Source organism: Cyanistes caeruleus, chromosome 2 (assembly GCF_971803275.1).
Source record: "Cyanistes caeruleus chromosome 2, bCyaCae1.hap1.1, whole genome shotgun sequence".
NCBI classification, from domain to species: domain Eukaryota; kingdom Metazoa; phylum Chordata; class Aves; order Passeriformes; family Paridae; genus Cyanistes; species Cyanistes caeruleus.
The window spans coordinates 60767356-60788686 of record NC_141702.1 but is presented as its reverse complement, the minus strand read 5'-3'; the positions used below and the strand labels follow the sequence as shown (position 1 = coordinate 60788686).

The window sequence follows — 21331 nt, the reverse complement described above, 5'->3', positions numbered from 1 at the left end:
ACACTTAAGACTGAAAACAGCCAGAATGCCATATAATTCCCATGATCATTTTGGAGTTTCTTTAAAGAAAAAAATTGTGCCTTGAATTAAAGAAGAGAGAGAAAAGCACCACAGAAATGACTGCTGAGTTCAGAAGGACACTTACGCCCTGTACACCTCTTCCAGTGCTCTTGTCCCACTGTCAGCAGCTCCTTAACTCCATCATCCATTGCTTTGGTGAATCTACCCACTGCATCACATTTCTGTTCTCTGTGGCATTTTGAAAAAGCAAAACCAAAAAGCAGTTTAATAGATGCATAATGCTAACTTTAAACACAATACTGAAATGTTTAGTAATGTCAACTAAGTCTTAAAAAATATGAAAGATATAAATCAATTTCTTAAAATTTCTGCCATTTCACTAAATTCAGAATTCTCCTATATAGGTACAGACATTATTTGTTCCATTTTTCCTCCTCTGTTAGATTCATAGACACTTGGCACTGGACTAGCACTTTTATTATAGTGTAACTGTAGCAGTGAAATTCATACAACAATGAAAAAATAAAAAGAAAATAACCATGTCAGATATTTTGATAGAAGTCTAACATAGGTGAACAAAAAGTAATATAGCAACTCTCTTAGGGAAATATATATGAATACTTTCATATTATATTGTAAAGACCATTGTGCTGAGTTGCATTATAGGGGGCAAAACCAAAAAAATCTGTGATGCTCCAAAGAGAATTCTGAATTAGTATGTCACTCTGTATTCCTCTTTAAGCATGTTTTCATGCAGCTATCAGAGTTTTCCATTAACACAGCACTCCATACACAGTGATTTGTGAGCCCTACAAAAGGAAACTAAATATGTACTTCATAATTATCCAACAAGATTTATTTTAACTGCATCAGATCTTACAAATGCTCTCAGCCAAAGCCTGCATGAGACAGCTGTCACAGCAAGGGGACACCGAGCGACTCCCCAGAGCCAGGGCAGCAGCTCCAGCTGTGGCCCAACAACCTAAAGGTTCCCACTTCCCCACCAGCACTTCCTTCCTCAGCTGGACATGATACACAGTCATTTGCAAAAAACTAGCACCTGGCCTTTCTAAGAGGCTCTTGTTTTACTACCCTTAGGTCAGAAGCAAAGCATCCTTTAATATTCTGAACTTCATACGATATGGTATCAAGATCACCAAAAATGCTCATGAACCAGTGCAGGACTCTCAAAATATTAGCAAAATTGTTCAGTAAAGAACTTCTTCACACTGAAGAACCCAAGGATTATTGAACAAGTGGGTCTGTCCACTTTGTAAATTGACTAATGGCTTTCAAGACTCACACACACTTATAACAGCATTCCCACACACTACAACACATGGACATCTGAGACGTTACAGCCACTCCTGCAACTGCTTGAAAATACTCCCCAGCACTACCCCAGGCTGCCAGCCCCAACCCAGGAACCCATACCCCTGGTGAGCATTCTCCTTGGGCTGGTGTGCCCTCCCTGCTCAGGCACAAACTGTTTAGCAGACTACATGCTGGGTACTCTCTGCCACGTGTGTGTGTGTGTGTGTGTGTAGTACATTCCCTCTCCTGCACCCTGGGTACAAAAATCCTTCCTCTCATTCACCCCTTCAGCTTTTATGCCACTGGAATATACAGAAACCACATCACTTAAGTGAAGAAGGTTGAAATCCCCATGGTTGGAGTGTAAGTGACCTAAAAATGTGCATGTTTTCCTGCTGGTACAGAACTGCTACCACAAAGTTATTATAGCCACAGTATGCACTGCATCACTTGCATAAAGCCTGTACTGGGTGTAGATACACTAATGCTTTGCTGCTAAAAACACTTCTAGACATTTTATCCAGACACACACACACACACACTCTCAAAACATTATGCAGCTTCTGTGTTCCACAACAGCAGGAAAAGCATGTCTTAGATACTACATCTTTTAAGAAACATTATTTAGCCTAAAGGAGTGAAATAAAGGCTGCATAGTAAACCCAGTCTTTAACTCTGTGAAACCCAAAGGTTTATCACCTACAGAATATACGCTAAAAAGTGCATGTATATTTAATATACACATATATAAAAGAAATATATCCATTTGCACTTTCAGAATGTAATTTCGTAAGTTAAGTCAATTTTCATTTTTAATAGCTTTCCATGGATTAGAGATATTCTAATCATACTATGTGTACATTACATACAACTATTTTACAGAAACGCTGTTCTGCTTATTGGTCCATCTACAATTATCCTAAGATACTTGGTAAGTTTAGCATGTTTTGGAACTGCTGAAAGATTAAAGATCAAAACACACTTCCACAGCAATATAAAACGTAAGTCTATAAGATCTGGCAGTACTCTATCCCATCAACTACTTTTACATAAATTGTTTTAGTATTAGCATTCAGCCACTGAAGTCAAAATTACATCACTCAAGAGTTCCACAAAGTATTACACGGGTTGATACAGAAATTTCATTATTTAAACAATTTTTCAGCTCTGCCTTGATGAATACCTCTTCAAATCAATGAATATATGTGCACACCTAGTATCATAGTTTTGGATTATCTCAGCATCTGTTGCATACCCAGATGAAAAATGCCTACACGCAAAGAAATCACCTTACATTTCTACCATGTCCAAGTCAGGAGCTTCTGGTTCCATTGTAGAAAAGATCATGACTCCTACAGTTTCATCTTTTTCTGCCTTCCGCTTTCCAGTTTTCCACTCCTTAAAAAGAAAAAAAAAAGAAAAGAGAGACACAAAGCTTGACCATCATTCAACTCACCCTTCTTTAACGCTTTAAGGGTGTGCGCTTAAGGAATGAATGAAATGTTTAGGAGAACTGTTAACCAACAGACCACCCCTGAATTAAAACCTTTCATTAAAAAATTAAAGCTTCATAGGAGCCAAGGCTTTTTACAGTTTCCCAAAGTTCTCTCCTTCCTCATTTGTGCACTTTGTTATCTAAATTCTGGGGTCAACAGACCTTTCTTGTGTGTTACTGAAATACAGTGTATGAACAATGATGTTCAGCTGTTTCTGCACACAGGATAAGTCTCATATCAGAAGCTGCTCAACAAGATCATGAAACTATTATGCAATTATCATACCAAGTTCTTAGTGGTCAAAAAAATCCCTATGTATTGCAACATCTGTTCTGTTTATACATCTATAAATAGGAAACTAAGAAGTGGTGACTAGCTGGCAGAATTATAAAACTCCCCACTAACCATCCAACCAGCATTTTGCCAGGACTACTACTTACTACATTATTAAGCCTCTACTTACAGGATCACAGAATAATTATGGTTAAAAGTACCTCAGGATGTTTGTAGTTCAACCTCTGACTCAAAACTGGTCAGCTGTGACCTTAGTCACTGGAGACTTGAATCTTGAAAATGTTTAAGACCAGACTGGATAATTTACTTTTTCAGCAAATTCTATGTGTATTTAGAAGTATGATTATTTTGAGGAGAAAGCAGCAGAGTTTTTCTGGTTTTTTTCTCATCAGTAACAGAGCTGGAGCTCAATCAAGAAGACACCATTATTTACTGAAGCTTTACTTTATTTATTTACTGAAGATATTAAAATCTATTTTAAAAAATCATAATAAAGTGTGTGTGTAAATAAAAAATGGCTGGTTATATCAGGTAAGGCTGCAACATAGTGCTAATTCAACTAATTTCAGTGAAAAACTGTGATTTTGAGGGATGGGGCAGGGGGTTATTTTTAAATATAATACAGGATCAGGCACAACCCAGATCTGCTATGAAGTAGCTTTTGTTAGCAGAGCAGCACCACTTAGAGGACCACAGTGATTAGTAAATCCAGCAGAGACAGAGCAGGGCAACAGCCGAAAGAGTTTTATAGATGTTCCTATTCTGCTGGAGGATGCAAACTGTCCCTTGAAGGACTGGCAAGAAAGTTACTTTGAAGAGCTCAACTCTGTGGGAATGGGATATAGCACTTCCCAGGAGCAATTTTCCGCCTTGTCTCCAGCCCGTCACTACTGCCCACAGGGGGTGGCTACAGAGACAAACTCTTGGTTTGAAGGGGAACTGTGAGGGGACAGCAATTCCTCAATCTCAGTCTGTGTATGAACTTCATTTCCTACCTTCTCATCTCGGAAATTGAGAAATTGCTGGAAAACTTCACTTTCTGAGACAACAGGATGGCGACACATTCTTGTCATCCAAGCTTGCAGCCTCTCCATGCGCATTTTGATAAATTCTTCTTCAAAGCGGCCTGTTACACATTGAACAATAATTGTTACATTTACAGGTTAGCACCTTCAAATTTCTTCTTTTTAATTTAAATTGAAACAACCTGTAATTCATCTGGTGAGTTATTAATATTTAATGACTCAGAATTTACAAGAATCACAGAATCCTGAGTTGGAATGGGCTCACAGAGATCATTGTGTCCAACTTGTAAATAAATGGCCCATTATGCTAACAAATCAAAAGAACCTTAAATTACAGTATTTTGATTACTGATCAGGAGTTCTCCTTTTTTAGATAGCCAGAAAATAATAAAAGCACCTAATACCCACCCATACTTCAAATACATTTTTTTGAAAAAAACTTATAAACTTTTGGATGGAAAAATTTGGTATTCAGATGACCCAAGAGAAAAGCCAGGCACAGGCTTGGAATGCAGGTATTGTTCTGGTACAGCTGAGTAAAGTCTTGGTCAATTTGAGGTTCAAAAACATTGAAGAAAAAGGAACTACAATCCAAGTTGCCATGTACAAGCTAACAAAGCACTGAAATTAAACTGCTCAAAAAATATTTGAAATTGGATTGTTCAAAAATATTTGAATTCACTCAAACAAAAATCACAGATTTTAAAAGCAGTGCCTCCTTTAAACATACTTCTATATAGGAAAACTCAGGGCAAAAAAAGCCCCAATAAATCATATGCATAAACTGGTTAGAATATACACATACATGTAAGAATGTAACTGATTTTTTTGGTAATTAAGATATTTTTAATACAAACTAAATAAGTAACCATTTTTTCTTAAACCAGTAATGCATCATCACTGTATATCCATAAGAACCTTTTAATTTTAGTAGAAATCATTTTCTTGATGGAATCCTTTCTAATTTTAAAAAATACATGACATCAGACTTCTAAAGCATACAGTAAACAGGATTTGAAAGGAAAGAGAGATTCCTGCAGCACCCAACTCTTCTGATTTCCATAGCAGCACAGATAACGAGCCATGAACACATGTACCGTTTCTATATAATTCTACTGCATAGTTACTATGGCAGCAGATCCACAAAGTTGAGATTTTTGTGTTCCAGTTTTGGTTTTTGGTTTTTTTTTGCAAATATGGAAACTAGCAAGACTAGCAGGTAAACTAAAGAACTAATGAAAAATGAACTTTGTGTATGGATATTTGTCCTGGAAATTAGCAAAAAAGAAAAGAAAAAAAAAAATCAAACACTACAGAAGAGACATTCTGTACCCTTCAGTAATCCTTTGTTTCATTTTTAATCTCTACAGAAATCTCCACAGCATTCCTGCAAGGAATGCAGAACAACAGGACAGTAGCAGTTGGAAGTTGGAAGTTACAGGCCCTTAAGCATATAATTACAAGTATATCATCAAAACCAGGATCCTGACAAAGTCGGTCTGGAGTCTTATTCTGTCAAGACCAATTGACAGAAATCCTTTTGTAGACAGTCTTCAGAAAGAAGCCTCCTAAGCACAGTGAAAGATAAGCACTCTTTTTCCAGTTTCTTCATGTTTCAGAAAAAGAGACATGCTTTTTATCTTTTCTTTTCCATGGGGCAATGTATCCTCTCCCACAGATTCCAGAAGACAGAAATTCACAGGCAATGGATTTCGCCAAGATGTGATGCCAGACTCTTGGGTCTTTTAAGATACAGTTACAATGAAATCTAGAGACTCCATCATGTCTTCTGGTTTCCTTTTAGGACACATACACACATTTAAATAAAAATGCTGGTCAATTCTAAACACGAGGCTAAGGGGAAGAAGTCACTTCCTCACTTTTCAGTTTCCTCGGCATTTATCCCAGCAACTTCATCAATGCTGAGCTTTCTTCAAACACAGCAGAGCTGCTGCATTTTGAGTGATGCCCACAGCAATGTGGTTGGCAACATGCCCATGCTTGTATGTTTGGTTTTGGCTGTTTATCTCAAATGCTGTATAATCTTACCAGAAAACATGCAAGTAGAAATGGGCTAAAGTAATGCATTTTCCTCCTATACAGGTGTCCATTCTTTTCTTCACATGTGTTCTAGAACACACTTGTAGAAAGGAAACCAGAGACTACTAAAAATGCATAGGCATTGCCATATTCTGTTGCAATGACTAAAGTTATGTGCATTTAAAGGGCCCGATCCCACTTTTCTCGAAGTCAGAATGAAAGAATTCCACAAGCTTCAGACAGTTTGGTCAAGCTGATCTGACATCAAACCAGAGCACAATGCTACAGGAATGAAAGATGCTTTCTAAATCAAGTGTGAAATCAAGCAAGAGGAGAAACAGCTGCAACATTTCACCTGGAAGCAATAAAACCCCGGTTTGTCAGGGGATGCTCCCTTTCCTCTGGGAACTTTGTGTCAAAGCTCCTACAACATAACATATGTACAATCAAATGCAAAAGAGAAAAACCCAAACGAACCCAAACGAAACCAAACACAATGCATACCCTTCCTCAACCCTCAAGAAAACCCTGTGCAAAAACATTTGCCCAAACAGTCAGCAAATATGGAATATAAGAATCTTTTCTAGCCAATAGTAATTATCATCTCATGTAGTAAATAGAGGATTTGTTTTGCTTTCAATTACCTTTTTTAAATCACTGAACTAGATAATTGAACCTGAGCTTTGAAGTGATTCTCCTAGTACTGATCAGTCATTATCAATCAGTCATAACAACTCATCATAAGTTTTGAGTGGTGAAAGACTGGGGTTTCTGTGACCTAGTCTTTAAAAATAATGAGAAAAACAAACAGTAAGAAATAACTGAACCTTATAAAAAACTGATTTCCTTATTTCCCATTCTGTGAATTCAGAACTGGGAATAATTACCTGTTACTTGCTTGTCTGGAAGAGAAGGGATTGGAATGGCTAATCCAAATTTAACCAGGAGCCGCTCATACAACCAGTCAAAGTGCTTGTATCTGTGGTTGACAGACCTATTAGTGTTCTGTAAGAGAAACACAGCTCTGAATTTGGACAGGCATCTATATATAGTCACATGAAACAAGCATGACCAGAATGGTAACCACATGGAATGAAAATAAAATTTATGATTTAGAGCCTTAATACAAAAGAACTTAAAATTCTAGAAAAAAAGCAAATCCATGGGGGAAAAAAATATGACAACTACGAATTACTCTTACAATGTTCTTACCAAATCACACAAACTTTTATTTATAGGTACAAATGACACACACTTGCAAGACAAAAGATCCTGTTTCAGATACACTTACAGTGCAGGTCAGCTGATACTCAATGTAGCTCTTGAGACCATACATTTTGGAACCTTTTTTGGGATCTGCCACCACACAGTCAAATGTAGAGGTAGGATATACCCACATTGGGCCATAATCACCAATCTGTAAGAAATTGTAAATATTATCTTTAAATATAACATGTTGCACCAGCTGTAAACAAGGAGAAAAATATCTTCTCTTTTCATTTGAGAGTTTCCATTTATTTCAGTGAGAGGCTGAGAGTCTGGAAATAGAGGGGTTTCTCTATTTCTCTATTAAGTGGTGACAGTGACTACAGTTGACTTTTTCTTGTGTATTTTACAATTTTTCCAAAATAACAAAGGAGTGGTGAATTCTAGGGCTGTTTGAACCACATTTCACTCCATCAGCATATATACAGAAGAGTTTGGTTTTTAGATCAGAAAATAGCCTGACCATCAGGACTCAATATTACAAACCTTTACAAATGTAACTCCTACATGTAACTATCTAGATAATGAATAGACAGTGTAATACATTTGCTCTGCACCCCAATCCCAAAAAGGCTTGTGTTCATCATAAGTAATGCAAATACAGCATGGAAAAAACTACTGAAAATAATCCTCATCACAGTTGTGATTTTTATTGTGACAATTCTATTTCTAATTATATGTTCATTATCAGTTTCTTCTGACCCAAATATATATATATAGGAACTTTGAGGATAAAAGTTCAGTGAGGAGTGATTAAAAGTGAGGAGGATTATAGAACCCAACCAACCAACCAAAAAAAGAAAACAACAAAAACCCATACCACTCACAGAAAAAATTTAACAACCCCAACTTACAATTATGGGAATTTTTTCTTTGGGTTTTGCTAGCTGCTTTGCCAAAAGATACTGTTCCATTCCTGGTTTTGCAAATCCAGGAAACCTAACAATAAAATGAAAGGATAAGTTAATTCCAGATTCTCCTTCCTTTGACATATGCAGAATTGCCTTCCATTACAGGAAAAATCCCCTAAGTATTTCTCAAGTATAGAAAAGAACTTATGTGAATTACTGTAACAGTCAACATTTTGCACTGAGAAAAGCAGAAAAGTTTTGGCTACTGACTAGCCAAAAGGTTTTGTGTGTGTTTTGTGTGTGTTTTTTGTGTGTGTCCGTGTGTGTAGAAAGTCCCTTCTCGCGCAGTAAAGAAGCGCTGAGCCGTCCATCACACCAAACATAACAGGAGGACACAAAGTAACATCTATCACTCCTCTGCACCACCCTCTCTGGAAACACCACACACACACATGCTCATGCACCTGAGATTTCAAATTATGAGAATCCAATCATCTGAAAGAATGATAAACAGAAGATCTATCAAGTACTTCTAAACATTAGTTATCTTAAATAATTTATCTACCAATTAAAAGAAAGCCAAACAATCACTATAACATTCTTGAAGTCTTACAAAATGCCCTATAAAAAAACAAATGGTGGTCCTCTTTCTAATTAGGAAGATAATTAGCCATTGAAGTATTGCCAACCTCCTTGCAGGAACATGAGCAGTAAAGTAGGACTTACTCAACGGACAAAAAAATCTTTTAAATAAGGTATTTTTGTGAGTTTACAACAAATAAAAAATGTTGCAGAGGTATTCATGTAACAATGGACATAAAAACCCACTGATGAACAAAATTAACTAGTCATGCAGAGACAGTTGATTTCAGTTATCCAAGGAACCATTATTCTGTAATCCTTTTCCACTCTGCTTTCATCCATTTTCAACCACACACTAGCCCTCAGAGTAACAGCAGTTTTAGAATAAACAAACATTAAGCAGCAACATGAGATAATGCTAGTATATCCCTGACAAAGCTTAACACTACTGTAAGATTTTTATCTATATAATCAAACTTTTTGTGGCTCAAGAATCAACCTGGATGATGCACAAACAGAGCAGAACAGAACTTTTACCCACCAGAAACTCAAATTGCTAAAGAACTCTGGGGCAACATTTCTGATCAGTTTCTACTGTATGGACAAATCATCCACTACCTTTGATTTTCATTAAGAACAAACAGTCAAAGACAGTTAAATTTTAAAGACTTGAGGTTCAGGCATTGTGAAAGTGTCTGTATCTGCCTGTATGACACCTCCAAAAATTATACAGTTTTGTTATGTACTTTCAAGCTTTCAGGGGTCTGTGTCCTCTGATTATGGAGTATGCTGAACTATAAATCCACCTTCTCTTCTGCCCCAAAACTAAAATATTTACTTTGCGTATTTCAAGGATGTTGAATTTACACATCTTGATAAATTCCAATTCTCTTCAATATATATACATTTCCCCTGCATTTTCCATTACTTGTTAAGTGGTAACTTCATAGCAGCTGGACGAGAATTTCCACGTTGGACCCCCCCAGCTTCTGATGTCTCAGTCTCCTTGTAACCAAGGTAAGATGGTGAAGTTGATTTTGGGTCATCCCAGTCATCATCCCAATCATCGTCATCAGCAGCTGCTGAAGTACAGGAGGATCAGGGGATAGGGAGAGGAAAAAGTTATGTAATTTCTTTCCAAAAGCAGAAGCAGGTACTTCAGCACTCACAACTAATCAACCAGGTAAATACATTAAAATCTCTTTCAGCCTTCTATTTTACGATTCCTCCACAATTACCACTATCTCCATCAAATACAACCTGCAAAGCAGTGCACTAGGGATCCACTGAGGGAGAGGGGGGAAAGACTAAATAATATAATATAATATAATAACTAAATATAATATAAAATAATAACTAAATATAACATAACTAAATATAACATAACATAACATAACATAACATAACATAATATAATATAATATAATATAATATAATATAATATAATATAATATAATATAATATAATATAATATAATATAATATCTAAAGAAGAGATGATGGTGTGTTAAGATGAACTTAACTGTGTTCTGTATTCACAGACTCCAAGTTAGCATTCCCCAGTTATGGGTTCTCCCCTTAATTTAGGCTGTTACTACAAAAAGGTAGAGAAGCCTTCTGAAAGGCTAGTCACTTCTTAAAATTAAGGATTTAAGAGACTATTCCTTCAAAGGCCTGAGAGCACAAATTCAAGGGAGTTTAAAAGTTCCAGTGCCTGAGAACAGATCATGTATGCACAAGATTTTGGTCTGTCAGACATCCATAAAAGTTTCAGGTGTCTGTTATTGCAGATCCAATTTTTTAAAAAATCATTTAACATTTAAACCCCCTATTATTTTAGTGTCCAGATTACCCACATGGGAATGTGCTATTAGGAAGCTGTTTTGGTTTTGTTTTTTAAAGCCCCAGTCTATAGTTATGAAAGATTAAATAATTCTTACCTCTACTGTCCACCTACACTAACTTATTTTAAAAAAAGCACATTATTAGCACACCTGGTCCTTGATATGCCTGTGGATGACCAAACGCTGCTGCCGCCTCCCAGTTATTTGAAGCGCTGTTTCTCTGGCCAGCTGCACTTTCAGGTTTTGTTGCCCAGCTGTCAACAGCATTTCCATTATCCCAGTTCCCAGACTTCCCAACGTTCCAGCTGGACCAAGGATCATTGGCAATGTTTGCCTACATTGTATAAAGACAAAAGTAAAGAAGAATTGCTGAAGAAACGAGCAACAACCACATACTTATTTCTTGAAGTCTTTCATCTCCTGCTGGTAAGCAGAGTTTACAATTCAGCACTTCAACTGTTTGATTTAGAAGCAGCTGCCAAATCTTGCATTTCCAGCTACACAACTCTTGCATGCATCAAGCACTTGGAAGAACTGATCAGCTTTCCAGCAAGGCAACACCAATACATAGTAATAAGAGTGCTTCTCCTCAGGGTAATTAAATTATTTGTTGCAACAGTGTTAGGAAGCAATTTCACCTATGGTAATTATTTTACACTGACACCCTAGTAAGTATGGTACTTGTGAACTATTAATTACCTAAAGCCATGGGCTAATTAGCACATTTAAAACCAGAACTCAGAAGTCAAGAACTAGGTTTTGCAAATACTTATTTTATCCAACTCAGATTAGTGGCTTTACTAAAAGCAAGTAATAAATTGACCACCCACACCATCACTGGTGCGGCAGCTAGGGAGTTAAAGCCCAACCTGCTGAGCTTTCCTGTCAGAGGCTAACTCATTCACAGTGAAGATGGGGGAAGCATACAGACATCTGCTAGGGAATGGTCTGGTATCTCCCAGCATAAGCTTGTGGTGAAGGCACTCACACATCCTCGTCTGCTAATGCTGTTGTGGAGGTGGAAACCTCAGTGAAGGAGTGCAGAGCAGACATATCTCTTTACTGCATTTGGCAAGTTCATCTTGCCTTAATAGCTTAGCATCCTGCTCAGCTCCTTGATTTTAACAGTACACTTTGAGAAAGCATTGACTAGTTAAGTGTAGTCTACTCCAGACGCTTAGCGCAGAGACTTGCTGGCAGAAAAAAAAACCTGTGCACATATCGAAACCCACACATCCAAAGTGTAGGAGGAAGAAAGAGAAGAGGAAGGAAAGCAAACAAAGCCGAGATGCCTTGTCTTGCTCAGCAGAGGGAGAAACTGAGTTTTGTAAAATGAAGTCTCAAATCCTACTGATGCTAGTGCATTATTTTTATCATGAAGAAGCATATAAAAGAAGTCCTATTAGACTACAACATTTACATATATCACAAAACATTTGCCAATGCAGAAAATTTAATAAAACTCCCACTAAAAACGAAATCATTATCTGCAAAAATGTTGTGTGTCTTACATATAAAAGGTACAGCTATTCCACATCCCAATTTTCTCCACTAAATATTCTCTCTTGTCATTTTAACTTTGATGTTCTACTTAGGAATAAGAATTCTCCCTTCAGTTTTTCCTCAAATAATCTGACAATCAGATTTCACAGACACTATCAAACCATAGACTCAAAAATAACGCTGTAGCGTAACACCTTTATATATTTAGATTCACAATTCCTTCCAGGATCTGGAAATTAAGATCAAGCACCCAAGCTGGGGAGAAAAATCACCATTCAGAAGACTCGTAAGTGTCAGTAGGTCTCTAGGAATTGACAGAAAGAGACAGATTACATGGACAGCTTTTATAATGGCAGCTAGGGGATTTTTTTTTAAAAATTTTTTTTAATGAAACTGATGCAAGAACACTACTCCCTGGGGGAACAATATTCTTGGATAGCTGCTACCCAGCGCTACTTTGAGCAAATTACAAAGAAATTGCTGGTAGCTTATACCAGTCTGCTCTCTTCCTATCTTCAACTGGTATGAGTTTATGTAAAGAGAAATAAGTACACATGGCTTTAGTCAGAGTTCATTCTTTGCTAAATGAACCCCACAAGGGTGGGGCCCAACCACATGGAAAAGCATGCTTGCTTCTAACCTAACTTGGACACCCAGAAAAGACTAGTTTGCATAATATTAATATACCTATACTTCTGCAATATATGTTTTGCTGATCACTAGCAAATGAAAGACCAGAAGTGTCATGATCACCAAAAGACTGAGTAAAGTTTTCCTCTTTTCTGTAGTAGTTCATGTGAAATCTGGTACATGAGTAAATGGTAAAGAAACCTTAAAATCTGCTGCAAATAAAAAGGAAGGCAATAATATTGACACTACTAAAGAATGACTGCCAAGAGCAATCATCACACTCAAAGACAAATGCTGATATACACGAATGTTGTACAGCAAAGGAAAATGTATTACTTAAATTGTGCTCCCAGATGTCTTATCTCCACGTACCTATATGGAAGAACTCTTCAAATGAGAAAACTTTACTTCTGAGATGTCAAAGAAAACTGGGGGGTAAGCTCTTGCCCCTAGGTGTATCACCTATAGGCTATAAAAGGGGGGGAATATGCTACTCTCCCCTCTGTTCCTTTTAGCCTAAGGGTTCCCATTTGTTTCTGAAGCACTGGGGAAGAGACTGGGAGATGGCTTAGGAATCTATACAAAACAGCTTTCAAAGAGCACTTACAGGACTCTTCAGCTTTCTTGAAATGCTTTCCTACATGCACACATACTGTGGACACTCTTTTAAGTGGCAGTCAACAACCAGTAAATAATGGAGAATCAGGCCTGCCCATCCTTAAGGTCCTAGAGCATCATGGAGGACCAACTAAAGACATAGCAGCTATTAAAAGGGTAATCTCAGCTCCACTGAGCAGTTCTGTGGATCTCAGCAGCTGACAACCTCCATACAAGAAGCTATTTATGTGGTTGAATAAGTCCTAATTAAACCATCAAGTATCTTGCAAGTGATTAAAAGCCATGTTCTTACACCTTTAGTTTTCTATAAATGAAATTGATAATCCTCTGATCTTTCCTTAGTCATCACAAAAAGGTGAAGAGCCCTTGCAAGAAGCTGATATTTAGTCAATATTATTTGATACAGCACACTTAATATCCAAGTATTATCCTAATATCAAGCCTTCTCAAATGTACACAAAAAGAAATGCCACACCACACAATTAAGAAAGTGATCATCCCTCAAATGAAGCATTGCATCTCTTGCTCCCCAAAGTAATATCAAAGAAGTACACTGACATTAAATTCAAGGATAAACTCCTAAAAGGGAGCGGATTTTCCCTTTCATAGACTCTTAGGGACTTGCTCACTTCTACTGTCCTAGGAGAAAAAACAAAAGGCTATGTTGGGAACCAACAACAGAGGGAATGTTGTAAGAGGATTCCACTAAGGGCAGATCCAACCCACTACAGAAACAGATCATTACTGGTGGAGCCTGGGGGATGGGAAGAGAAGCCTAGTACGTTTTTAAAGATCTAATAATAGTTGGATGAGAAAAAATTCCACCACAACAGAAAAATCCTCAGCTTGGAAGGGGAATGTCAGTATCTTTATCAAATGAATCATGAATTAAATAGAAGTGATATATTTGCTATTTTCCAGAGAATCCAAAGCTATAGACAGTAAAGCTAAGATAAGGCACTGAGGTGTCTCTCTGCCCTGGCTAAAAATCTTTATTTGATCTCCTGGCCAACTAATTTGTTTCTGGAAAACTTCTTCCTCATATTAATGCATGCCCCTGACTGACAAATAAACCCATTCTACTGCTGAAGAACAAAAGCTGAAACAAACACAACGTTCAGATGGTAAAACTTAAATTTAGTACCCAGAAAGACCTAGGTTAACTGTGCCATCAAAAATAATGACTACCAACTGTGAGAAATACACCTTGAAATCTACTCAGAGACAGAAGCCATGCTGAAGCAGTGAGTAGCAAAAGTAAGCCTGATGAGACCAAGGGAAGTTCAGGATAGCCAAAGCTGCAATGAGAAGTGTTATGCTCTTGAAGAAGGGTTTAAAAGAGACAGACAGCACAGAGCAATGCCAGAAAACACAAGAAAAGTCAAGGTGACTCAGCTGAATAGCTCACAGGAATGAACATACCTCTCCAGTTTTATAGCTGCCTTAGTTACCTGCATGGAAACAAAGCCTTAAGCATACTCAGACACTAAACTTAAGTTCTTTGGATAACAGTCTCTGATAGATACATTAAAAAAAAACCCAAAAAAACCCCAAACAACTGAGTGAGTATATAGACAGACACCTTAAAAATCAAGTGTTTTTCCTCAGGAAGAAAGATGAAGGGCTAAAAGCTTACTACGCAGCAATCACAAAAACTGCATTCACTGTGCTGTTTAAGACAGAACAAGTGTGAACATTAGCAGATAACTGAAGTTGCTGCCATACCCCCAATATTTTATGGCTAAGCTTTCCTCTTGGTAGATCATTACCTGTGGTCCCAGGACATTTCTTCCACTTCTGAAGGAAAGCCCTCTTTTCTCTGTTTTAGTACAACAGAGATATCCTTAAAGAAATCCTCCATGAAAAGCAAAAGTGGAGATGGGCTAGATTTTAAAGAATAACCAACCTTATGGGCTTAGATACTAGAATGTTCCTGCAGATAAATACTTGAAAGCGACACGACCTCCAGAAGCAGCTGGCAAAGGAAGCTGTAGTAAAGCTGTCCTAGGAACCCATTTGTCCTTCAGCCACTCCTGTCTTCTCACTTCCTTCCAGTGGAAACCATCATCTAACACCTCCACTACGAACCTCACTGCCTCCTTCGTAACTCTGCAGAGGAGCTGAGCTTTGCCTGCTCACAAAAAACATGAAGCCCAGCCACACCCACTGGACACCCCTTGTTTTCAGCAGGAAATAAATCTAAACCACCAGTGGTCAAACTGAAATACTACCATGAAGAGCAGAGCAGTTAGTTTTTCGTTCTTTTCCTGTTTCAAATCCCATTTTCTTACCTGTAAGATTATTTGCAACCAAATTGGACTAGGAGCTGCATTGCTTGTGCACACTGCAGGCACAGGATTTCTGTCTATCCTGATTCAGCTCAAGAGGATCCCTCTTGGAAGCATGGAATGGTGTTTTAGAAAGATATATAACTTAGACTTGAGTAAAGAATATTCAGTGATAGGATGAGGGGAGGGAAAACACATCTACTGTCACCCTGACTGCTTTAAGGAATTTTATTTTTTTTTAATTAAAGTTTGCTTAGTTTCAACTTTCAGACACTAAAAATCCTACATAATTTATTCAATGGAACTCTCTCAGGCTTCTGTTTTTGTTACTCACACCTGCACATGTAAATGGCAATCAAGTCACTTCTTTATATCCTTGTCTTCTCTTAAGCTGATTTCAATTCTTAATGGCTTCTTATTGAAACACAAATGAGAAATTTCAGACAGTTTTCTAAGTAGCAATCACAGCAATGCCAGAAAGAGAAGAAAGACTCCCTGTTCCTCTTTGATGTTGTCTAGTGTCATCTAGACATCCCAGGATCAGGCTACAAAAATTAAACAAGATTTTATTCTTCCTTTTTGGGAAAAGCACTCTACTTTTGTTTGGAAACAGAGGAGAGGGGTTTCCCTAGTTGTTTTTTCTGTATTTTTTTTTTTTATTTTGGGGGGGAGGTTTGTGGGGTTTACTTGTTTTGTTTTGTGAGTTTTTTAAAAGAGTATTACTGGCTTTTTTCAGTTTATCACTTTCAATTACAAATGCCCATGATTCCACTTTAAAAGACATACTCAGTGAACAAAAAAAGAAATCAGGAAGGAAACTACATATGACAGTAAGCCCCCTGCTGTGGTGCAGGGGACTGTGCAACACATGTGTGCCACATGGCACTGTAAGTGTGCAAGTTAGCAGAAATGCTCACAGGAGGGTAGACAATATTGTCACCATTAGCAAGTTAGAACATTCTTTATACTGTCAGTGCCAAACTAGACCACAAGACTACCTCAACGAAATAAGAAGTCAAATGGAAACAAAGGTAGTGCAGAGTCCTGAGGAACAACAACCCCAGGCACCAGTATAGGCTGGGGGCTGACCTGCTGGGAAGCAGCTCTGCAGAGAAGGACCTGGGGCTCCTGGTGGACAGCAAGCTGTCCATGAGCCAGCAGTGGGTACTGGTGGCCAAGAAGGCAAATAGATTGGATGCATTGCCAGCAGGTTGAAGGAGGTGATCCTATCCTGCCCCTCTGCTCAGCCCTGGTGAGGCCTCATCTGGAGAGCTGTGTCCAGTTCTGGGCTCCTCAGCATAAGAGAGAGATGGAGCCCTTGGGTCAAATCTGAAGGAGCGCTACAAAGCTGATTAAGGGACTGGAATATCTCTTATGAGGAAAGACTGAGGGAGTTGAGCCTGTTCAGCCTTGAGAAGAGACAACTGAGGTGACCTCATCAATGTCCATGAGTATCTGAAGAAAAGGTACCAAGAGGATGAGTCCAGACTCTGTTTGGTGGTGCCAAGCAATAGAAGGAGCAACAGACAGAAAAGGAAGGACAACTGAAGGAACAAAGGAAGTTCCACCTGAGCATCAGAAGAACTTCTCTACTGTGTGAGTGACCGTGCACTGGAGTGAGTGGAACAGGTTGCCAGAGAGGTTGTGGAGTTTTCCTCACTGGAGCCAACAACCATCTGGACACAATCCTGTACCATGTGCTCTAGGATGACCCTGCTTGAGTTGAGAGGTCAGACCAAGTGACCACTGTGGTCCCTTCCTGACCCATTCTGCAATTCTGTGAATTGGAAAGGGAAAAAAAGCATACCAACATCATAAATTGTGGAAAACTATTTCAATAGTCAGATTTTGCCTGAAGGTATGGGTGCAGATGCAGGCGAAAAGTGAGCACAGTGTTACACCAGTTTAACAACTTCCTGCCTAAACCTTTGCATTCCACTGGGTCATCCACAGAAAAAGTTCAAGACAACTTTATAATTGGAATTGATAAAATCACTGTCATATGTTCGATGGTTGTTTTTTAATATGTGAATGTGATTCACTTCAAAGCAAGAAAGCCACTGTTTCCAGTACTGTAGAGAAGCCATTGCCTTGACTGAGATGGTGGAGAGGAAAGAGCTGCTTTCAAATCACATGCAGCAGTAGAGGATTTTATATTATTATCTGTAACAGGAACTAGAAGTTACAATTGTAACTCTCATGGTTTACTCCCATGCATATTTTATATGACAATTTAGCATACTGGTTTAACAAGACAAACTGGACCCAGTCAAGTACAAGTGAGTTATGTCTCCTGTGATGACAATTCTGCTTTACTACACACACAGAATCATCAGAGAACAGAAAAACTGTTACAGGAATTTAATAACATGCCTGTCAGAATTTCCACGTAAGTAGAACACCACACTCTTAATAGAAGCACTGTATTTATTTTCTTCAATCTTAGAATTTATTGCTGCTCACAGTAATTCAGGGAAGGGGAGTGGGAGTTACAGCATGCAAATTTAACAATGATAATTTGCTTTTCCGGCACTTCATTAAAAAAAAAAGCCTGAAAGATATGAAGCAAAATTTTGGGAATAGCTTCCTTAGTGTTCTCCTTACGCATGTTCAACAACCTATGTCTGCATTCCAGGTAACTTGAGTTGCCTCAGTTCCTGGACATTAAACTAAGTATTTTCACTAACTACTTATTCATCCTGTCTAGACATAAGTCTCACAGCTTTCGGAAGGGAAAAGGTTTTGCACAAATAAGCATTAATTTATCTTACTTTTCTTCTGTGAGAGAAACTATCCCAAGTGATTTCACTCTTACCACTGGATAAAACAATGCAAACATGAGAGGTTTCTGTTAAATACTTCCTGTGCCTTGCTGCTCTGCCCACAACATAACTGAAGACACAAAGCGTGAATTTGCTAGGTCAACAGGAATCAATGGAAAAGTGTGTAATTCACAGAAATGAGAATTCTCAGGAAACTTATCCCAAACTAAGAAGAACTGTTCAGTCATCTTCATAGAGAACTAGACTTGGCAGTGATTAGTGAATCATTGTCAAGAAAAGGGAACAAAGTCCTTTACAAATGCAACTTACAGTTTGTACAAGAACTATTTTTGTATCTTAAACACGGGGAAGCCACATCTACAGCTCTTAGGTCAATGTAGCTGTGATCCACTTCTACCCTGAAACAGACAGGCAGTACTCCAATTTATTTTCATTTCTACTTTTCCAATACTAGCCTTCTATTCTGCAGAGAGGGGAAAAAAAAAAAAAATAAGGAAAAAAGGCTATACTATAAGGAAGGGAGGAGAAACCATACGAACGAAAATTTATAGTATGCTAAAATTTATAGTATTTCTATCTTATGCTCAAGGCTGCAGGATACACAGACTGTGAAGTGATGGACTACATTATGGCTAGTTGTACATACAGTCTGTTTATGGACCACTAATGAAATTACTGTACAAAGAGTGTTTTAACTTCTCAATAAGAAGAACTAGCTGGGGCCAATATAGCTGTAACAAAATCTAAATAATTCAGATAAACTATTATTAAAAGAGAACTTATGCTTGTTCACAACTTTTAAAGTGTTTTAGGTTAGACAGATGAAAAACTATCACAAGTTGTGGTTCAGAATAGGGGAAGAGAGATCATTGCTGTTAAAACAGCAGCCTCTGAACCTGAAACACAAGCAAAATAAATGCAAATACAGCTGTAACGAGAAAAGCACTAGTCTTGACCCCACAAAAAACCCCAAACCAACCCAGCTGGAGAAGACAACTCAGAATGAATTTTACATTAATGACTATATTTCCATACATACTTAAATTATGAAGGTTCCAAATGCCACCAACACAATAACCTCTTGGTCAACTGCAATAAGAAGCGCAATCTAAAAGTATGAAACAGAATATCCTCTATTGCTACAGCCCCAGGAAGAAACTCAGCATCAAAGAAGTACTATAAGAGAAAAACTTGTGATGCATTTTACATCAAAAATTACAATCTTTTTGTTCAGTGTATTTGTTAGGTTCACTTGATTTAACCTGACAAAATTTATATTAATTTCAGTGCCATCATTACCAGTATTATTCCAATACCAACCGAGTCTACAGGTAACTTACTTTGATGTATACATACACACACACATATATATATATTTATATATATATATGCATCTCTAACAAATAGAAATAGCGTAAGTGCTGATATACTTACTCACTGTTATTTGGCTGTTCCAAATAACAGTCTAAAATTAGCACCTTGCATTGCCCCTGAGAGGAACAGTGGATTCACAGAGAAGAAAGATTACTCATTCCCTCTGCTCTCTATATCCAAGGGCCACCAGGTCAAAACAGGATGAGACTCATACAAAAGCCAAGCCAAGCCACCATCCTTGGCAACTAAGGCTTCCTTAAATTGTATGTTCTTGAATAATTTTTTTAAGCTTTTCAGACATTAAAGCACAAATGTTATGGCCAGATGCAACATTACATTCTCCCATCTGCTTCTTCTAAGTGTGTAGCCACCTTGAGTCAAATTTTTCCCTCATTTTGTGTTTAATTAGCTTCACTGCTTCCTCTGATTGCTTTGATGTCCCCAGCATCTTCTTAGATAGCTCAGCTATAGATAGAGCAGCTGTAAACTTTACCAAGGCAGCCATTGCTGGGACACTAATGATGCAAGGAATGAGCTGAAGAGAGTGAACTGCCAAGGAATTCTCCTTAGGAAGCATCTCTGTGACCCTCTTCTACTTTACATCTGTGGCAAACCCAGGTATGGTACAATATCAAAGTGTTGCTGTAGTTACTGAGTCTTTCTCATGGAGGAAAAGGAAGGAAAATAAACTCCTTATAATTACTGCTTTTTAATTACTTTCCAGGATATTATTTACTGAACAACAACAAAAACCCTCTTAGGAAAATATACAGGGAGCAGAACAGTGTTTGAGTCAATGATGTTTTCTTAACACCAAAAAGTTATTGTTTCCAGAGTAGGAACCCAAAAGTCTCTCGTCTGACTGGAAAGCAAAAAGGGATGGGGGAAGGAGGAGAAGAGTTGTTCAAGTGGGCATTTGTCTTCCTGAGTAATGGTTATGCATGATGGGGTTCTGCTTTCCTGGAGATGGCTGAACACCTGACTGCCCATGGGAAGCAGTGAATGAACTCCTTATATTGCATTGCCTGCATGTGAAGCTTTTGCTTCACCTATTATGCTGTCTTTATCTCCACCCAAGAATTAACCCATGATCACAACACTGCGGTTTAACTGGTCTCCTAAAAATAGAAAATAAAAAGCACCACACTCACATTTTAACTCAGCCAGATCTATTATTTTTAATAAAGCTTGGTACTGAAAGACCACACAAAAACCTGTTTTGTTTTGTTTTTTATATTTACTGTTAGAAGAATGGAAGGAATTCTAAGAATTAAAACATCTTCTTACTTACTGAATTGGGGAGTGGGAACATTGCGCAACTATGTGTATGCTAGAGTGACAATGTTTATAGAAAGCAATTTCTTCAATACAATAGTGGGAAGAAAAAATCCTAAAACATTCTG

At 37.8% G+C, this 21331-nt stretch overlaps 1 protein-coding gene across 5 annotated transcripts in view; it reads right to left on the bottom strand.

Moving 5' to 3' along the window:
• SNX9 (sorting nexin 9) overlaps window positions 1-21331 on the bottom strand; it is a 62144-nt gene that overhangs the window by 15377 nt on the left and 25436 nt on the right. For 3 of the 5 annotated variants that reach the window (XM_086868390.1, XM_086868419.1, XM_086868409.1), the window contains exons 5-12: window positions 10883-11066; window positions 9818-9971; window positions 8311-8395; window positions 7482-7607; window positions 7078-7195; window positions 4121-4251; window positions 2630-2733; window positions 146-249 (exon numbers count right to left, since the gene is read on the bottom strand). In XM_086868390.1, the coding sequence (XP_086724516.1) occupies window positions 146-249; window positions 2630-2733; window positions 4121-4251; window positions 7078-7195; window positions 7482-7607; window positions 8311-8395; window positions 9818-9971; window positions 10883-11066 (1006 nt within the window). The remainder of the gene's footprint in view (window positions 1-145; window positions 250-2629; window positions 2734-4120; window positions 4252-7077; window positions 7196-7481; window positions 7608-8310; window positions 8396-9817; window positions 9972-10882; window positions 11067-21331) is intronic. The other 2 variants (XM_086868398.1, XM_086868427.1) reach the window with 1 other exon arrangement.